Source organism: Parasteatoda tepidariorum, chromosome 6 (genome assembly GCF_043381705.1).
Source record: "Parasteatoda tepidariorum isolate YZ-2023 chromosome 6, CAS_Ptep_4.0, whole genome shotgun sequence".
NCBI classification, from domain to species: domain Eukaryota; kingdom Metazoa; phylum Arthropoda; class Arachnida; order Araneae; family Theridiidae; genus Parasteatoda; species Parasteatoda tepidariorum.
The window spans coordinates 56,497,199-56,503,947 of record NC_092209.1 but is presented as its reverse complement, the minus strand read 5'-3'; the positions used below and the strand labels follow the sequence as shown (position 1 = coordinate 56,503,947).

Genomic DNA, 6,749 nt, shown 5'->3' with positions numbered 1-6,749 from the left:
TTTTTTTGGTTTATTCTTTTTGCATTATTTAACTAGATGATAAAACAATAGAAACATACAAAAATATTGATTATTACTCAATATTATACAGAAATATAAGCAAAACTCCTTAGGTGGTCGGGGCTACCCGACTCTCCCCTATATATATATATATATATATATAAAACTGTAATTCCAATTAATTTCTAAGAGAAATAGGACGAATGACTTATTTTGAGAAAATGAAATTTTAGCGAAAAACACCTGCAGAAGCGTTTATTAATTTATGCATATATTTTATTCATCATGGCTAGTCGAGGAGGAGAAAAAGAATATCGAATTGCTTTTTAGGTTAATGTAAATTCTATCTTCCACCACATTTACGCGTTATCATCGCTAATTCTAACTGCAGTCGCCAAGTATCCATTCCGCGGTATAGTTTGCTTATACGCTCAAAGTATAGGGTTATTAAAAGTCCGGCTTTCAAGACAGCGCGAAAACTTTTTGAATCGATTTTTGCATATAAATTAAACACTGCAACTTTAACTTAAGCGATGATGTAACGAAAACATTCAGAAAAGAGAACAAACGCATCAGAAAACAGGAATAGACAGATCGTGATCTTCAAATTTTCAAATTAGCTGCGTCATATTTTCTCTGTCAGCTGTCATTGACTTAAGGAAAGTTCTTGAATATTGTAGTAAATATTGATGTAATAGCTTGCAATATTTCCTGTTATATATATATAAACTTCACTGAAAGAAACACAATTTCAATATTCAGTTGTGATCCCAAGCTAGAACTATATTATATAGAAGATCTACGGTAATTATAATTTGATTATTTCATTTTATCCGAGAGTTAAAATAATTTTTTTGCTTAAAATATGATTGAGTTTTATATACTATGCAGTATATTAAATAAAGAAATCAGTAATTATTAGATGAATGATTTGGAAAGCTACTTTTGACGGTTAAATTTTATGCTATTAAAAATCATTGGTTTTTAACTATTTCTTTGTGAATCTCATGAAAATAACTATTAAGAAAGATTCTAACTTTTTTTGATCAGTTTACTGTTCTTATATCTATCTTTAAACTGTGAAATAAATCGCATTTGTTTTCATTTTTCAGTTCGAATTGATTGTTTCAATGCTTGAGAGAAGACACTGAGGAAATTTAATACTATTGTTTAATAATTTTCGTTCAGCTTTAGGTTATATGATTGAGAAAATTATTAAAGACTAATTTCTCCTTGAGTTAAATGATTATATTGCAGAATTAAATATTTAATGTTAACTTAAACTGATAAAAGTGTTTTTTTTCTTCTCAGTGCAGGAAATTTTTGGATTAAATTGAAAATTATTTATATCATACGCTTCAGTCCTTTTATAATGAATAATTTAAATATGTTTAGTCAGGGTTGCCACTCCACAGGGGGAACATGGAAAATACAGGGAATTTAAATATCACCTAAAATAATAGGAAAAATGCAGGGAATTTTTAGGTTTTCTTTACAAACTGGAAAAATACAGAAAATTTTTAGTTTTCCTTTAACAACTGAGAAAATACAGGGAATTTGGTTTCTTATTTCGTCCTTGAAAAAACGGTGACCACCCAATCTATAGCATATTTAAGGATATTTCAGCTATTCTGAACTATTTAATTTACCCTAGCATTATTTGTTTTAAATATTTTCAGCTGTATCTTTTTTCTCTTAAGTTTCTCAGGTAAATAAATTTAATATACTTAATACAACATAGCACACACAAAAGCGCAGTGATAGCGTGTTTCCTTTTAATAGATAGTGAATAGTATCTACAGGGAAAATGCAGGGAATTTTTTTTCCTGGTTAGAATGGCAACCCTGTTAGTGATTTGAAAATTTCTATGTATATATTTAAGCCGTATGTCAACAATGATGAAGGAACTCTAAGTATGTAAAACAAACATGTTTCATGTATAGATAAAATCATTGTTTATTCTTTTTCTGCTTTTACTTTTTTTTTATACATTAATTTTATATTACTGATTTTTATAGAGGCTTTTTTTTTTCTATTTATAATTTTGTGATTTTTTTTCTAATTATTTACAGGACAATATAAAAAAGTAGTTGTTGCTGCTAATTGATTGGAAAAATGGTTCATATTATAAAAGTATACTTTACTGGTCCAAACCAGAATGTTGAAATAAGGAGACTGACTGTCAACAGTGAAATTGTCTCAAGATTTGATCTTTTAGTTAGGAAGATCCGAGAAATGTTCCCTGTTTTGGCGACAGGCTATGTTCAAGTGACTTGGAAAGGTATTTGCTTTATGAACTTTTTTAAATAAATTTTTTCTCATTTTGAAAGTTATGTAGTGTCAAATTATGTCAATTTTACCATATTAAATAAGATAGTAATTATTAATTTGATGTAGATTTTTTTTGTTATTTTCAGTTTTATTGTAGACTGATTAAAATAAAATTTAAATTTTCTAACTCTTCGAATTTCTCTAATGGTGTTTCTCCAATTTACTATTTTAATATCTATATATAAAAATTTTTTTTTTTTTGGGGGGGGGATATAAATTCTGACCAAAAAACAAAGACTGTTGTAGAGCTTACAAAAGGAAAGTGCAAAAAAAAAAAAAATATGCACATTTTATAGAGCAATATAAATTTGAATTAAATATTTTAATTAAAGAAAATTTTCAATGTTTAAGCAAAAACTTGAAATTAAAACAAATCCATTATAGTACAAAATAAAATTCAATATTTATTTAGTATTATTTTTTCAGATGCTATTTCTATTTCTTGAATTATTTGAGGTTTCAGAATTTTAAATAAAAAACATTTTCTTTTTAGTTTTTTCCTAAAAAAAAAAATCACGTTAGCTAAAAAATTTTTTTTTAACAAAATAAACTACAGTTTATTCTGTATAGAACAAAAGAAATTACGGTATAAAAACTCTTGTTTTCGTCAGGTTCTCAAATATTTCATGGTGCAATAACATTGTATTAAAATATCTGGATTTTGAATACAACATAGAAATGCATGGTGCTAACTGCCGAAATGAACAAACAACTTATACTTACGATGAAATATGCAGAAATAAATTTTATGAAATAGTGATTATTTTAATTCCCAATTAAAAATTAGTGTGTCTAGTAACATTGTATCAGGATCATCAAAATCACAATGAAAGCATCGTAATAATTGCAAAAAAAAAAAAAAAGATTAAATTTCTCACGAAATTAGCATGAATTAAGTGCACCAATAAGTAATAATTTAAATGTGTGGTTTAAAATTTGCTTGTTGAAATAAAAATCAGAATTTTAAAAACTGTGAGAAAACATCACAGAAACTGCTGAAAAAATCATTGAAAAACAACTTAGATTTACAATGCAATTGGCATAAATTAAGTATGGCAGATGATAAATGCTTGATGATTAACTCACAAGTCATAATATCGTAATAAATATATCGGGAATTTATAAACCTCTTGGAAATTAGTAGACAATCAAAAAACGATTAAAACATCAACATCACTTGGATTTATGATGAAATTGGAAAAAACAGAGCATGTCAAAAGGTTATTATTTAGATTAAGCAACTTGAAATTTGCATGTTGTAATAACATTGTAAAAAAATGTGGGATTTTCAAAATCACGGGGAAAATCATACAAACTAATCCTTTGAAAAAAGATGAAATTAGCTCAAATAAAGCACATCAAGAAGTGATAAATTAGATGCGCAAGTTATAATTCATGAGGTGTAATATTATAATAAATGTATTCGAAATTTATAAACCATGTGGAAATTAGTAGTAGTTATAAATGCTAAAATACAATCTGACTGTCACTTAGATTTATGCTAAAATTGGAAGAAAAAAAAAGAGCAAGTCAAAAATTTATTGTTTAAATGGGCAATTTGAAATTTGTGTGTCATAATAATATTGTAATAAAAAATAAAATTGTGGGATTTTCGAAATCATGTGGAAAATCGTACTAATTAATCCTTTGAAAAAAGAGGAAATTAGCACGAATGGAGCACATCAAAAAGTGATAAATTAGATGCACGATTTATAACTCACAAGTCGTAATAAATGTATCTGGAATTTATAAACCACATGGTAATTAGTTGTTTTAAATGCCGAAAAACAATCTAAGCGTCACTTGGATTTATAATAATATGAGCGAAGCAAGTCCAAAAGTGATTATATAAATGTGCGAATTGAAAGTCACAACATAATAAAATATCATAGTAAAATACTGGATTTTCAAAATCGCGTGGTGAAGCGTAGCAATAACTGCCTTTAAAGAAATCCTTTAGATTTGTGATGAAATCGGTACAAATAAAGAACGTCATAAGTGATAAATTAGATGCGTGATTTATAACTCACAAATCATGAAGAAGGGTAATCTTAAAAGCCATGTGGAAATTGGTAATTATAAATGCCAATAAGCGATCGAAATACTACTTGGATGCATGATGAAATCTGCAAAAATTACTCAATTTCGAAATTTGCATTATCGAATTTAAAATATTGGGTCTTTTAAAGCAATATGGAATTTCGTAGCAATAACCAATGGAAAAGTGATCGAAAAACAACATAGATTTACAATAGAATCAGCGCAAATTTAGTGCATTTAAAATATATGACTCAAATCTGCAATTCAAAATTTTAGACATTTATTTATTCCTATTAGAGGCTCCCTTAGGCCGTACATCAACAGTTGGCTGGCCGGCCGCATGTGGTTTTCTGACTGCAGGACCCCTAATGTATGAACATCCTAATGCATGCACCCCTTATGTAAGGTCAAATTAAAAAAAAGAAGTTTTCCCTTTGGAGTGCTGTCACTGGAAAAAAATTAAGTCAATAAAGGGCTTTAATTTTTCCTAAATATCGCAACTGAAATGTTTTGAAAATGACTAATGTAATTTTTGTGTATAAGTTTGCATATCTTAATGGTTTGTGACTTACTTAAAACTTTTATTATTTTATATTTTCTTTCATGGAAACATAATGAATTTATATTTGTTGTTTATCTAAAAGCAAACTAAAGCTGTCTAATGTCATTGGCTCTTTTTTAAATTTCTTGACCTGTGAATAACTTGTATAATCTAGATATTTATATTATTTTTTGTTAAAAATAATACCTAGAAGTTGGACAGTCTTAGGTTCCAAAGACCCATACTTTCTTAAGTCTAGTGGAATTACTGTGTTCTTGAGGAATAATTTTCTTTCTTATATATTAAAACTTTATTCAAAGTTATTTGTTGTCTATTTTATTTAAGTTTTTTCTGATAACTTTTAAATTATATTAGTACATTCTAATTAATTTTATAATTAATGTTTATAATGTGGATTCTAATTATTGATTATTTTCTGAAGCTATTTATTAATATGTTCATTATCTATCGATAAAACATATAAATAGAGCTGCTGTAGTTTATTAGAACAATGCAAATAATTTATTTATATTCAGCAATTATTCAGTAAAAGTGTTATGTTCTTATTAAATGTGCGCAATAAAAATTATTTTTAATTTGAAGTTACCCATTTATGTATTTAAAAAGTGTTATTTGGCAAAACTATAAGAATTTATGTAAACTGGCTGATGTAGCATTGGAATGCTTAAAAGTTAGCATTGCACTAAGTATAGCAGTTTAAGTTACTTTATAAGAAACATTTGCTGAGAGCATTTAATTTGTATTTCAGTGTCAATTTCTAAGTTAAATTTCATTAAGCATAATTTATATTTAACAAAGATTATTTGTAATCTGTGTGTTTTTCAGATTCAGAAAATGATGTCATCCATATGTCTAGTGATGAAGAATTAGCCCAAGCTTTGGCTAGCGCTGATGATGATATATTGAGAATTTATGCTTACTCTATTGGTAATAAACAGGCTGAAGAGAGAGCAAATCATAATTTAAAGAGCGATCATAATGAGATGCACCCAAATATAATTTGTGATGGATGTGATAAGACAGTTTATGGCTATCGTTATAAATGCCTTCAGTGTCAAAATTTTGATCTTTGCTCTTCATGCAATGCAGAAAACAAGCATGAACATCATGATATGATTAAACTTTCAAAACCTATTCACGTAAGTTTATTTAAGATAGCATATTTATTTTGAAGACAGTGTAAAATGAAATTAATATTTTAAAATATAAATGGAAAATGTTTATGTTTGCAGTTTATTTTATTAATGTAGTTATTTTATCCTCTCAATAAACATTTAAGAAGAAGATAAAGATCAATGTCAAAACTTAAAACCTATCGTACAATAATTATAATAAAACAAAAACAGACTAGTTTGTAATTTTTGAAAAAGAAAGAAGGAAAAAAAAACTTTAAGCAGCTTTTATTGTAAACAAAATTAAAGATAAAGGACTAAAAAATAAATATCAAGAAATGCTAAATATGTAAAAAATGTAATATTTTTAATCAGTGTTTTCATCATAGAATAAAAATGGGTGAGAATTTCTCACCCTTTCTCAAAAACAGGGTGAGATTTCAGAAAGTTAAGTGAGATTTCTAAAAACTGAAAAAATACAAATAGACTTGAAAAAAAAATTTCTTTCATTATAATACATTTTTAACGTCTTCTATTTTTTTAAAGCATTGAATATTCTTGCTGCATCATCATAGAAGATTTTGCCTTTACTAGGTATTTGTCCATCTTACATTAGTGCATAAAAAATTTGAACGTCTTACATGAAAAAACCTTACCTGCGGTAAACACGTGGTTGCAGAGAAATGTGTTCTGAAAGGGGTTCC

The 6,749-nt window shown here is 27.0% G+C and overlaps 2 protein-coding genes across 2 annotated transcripts in view; one reads left to right on the top strand and one right to left on the bottom strand.

Annotated features, from left to right (window-relative positions):
• Window positions 1-6,749, bottom strand: part of LOC139424767 (RNA pyrophosphohydrolase-like) — an 81,874-nt gene that overhangs the window by 60,962 nt on the left and 14,163 nt on the right. The gene's annotated exons all lie outside the window — the stretch shown is intronic.
• Window positions 488-6,749, top strand: part of LOC107438573 (sequestosome-1) — a gene marked incomplete at its 5' end in the record, with an annotated part of 17,998 nt that continues 11,736 nt past the window's right edge. Inside the window, 3 exon segments of the mRNA XM_016050886.4 lie at window positions 488-804; window positions 2,073-2,281; window positions 5,759-6,072. Of these exon segments, the coding sequence (XP_015906372.1) occupies window positions 2,116-2,281; window positions 5,759-6,072 (480 nt within the window).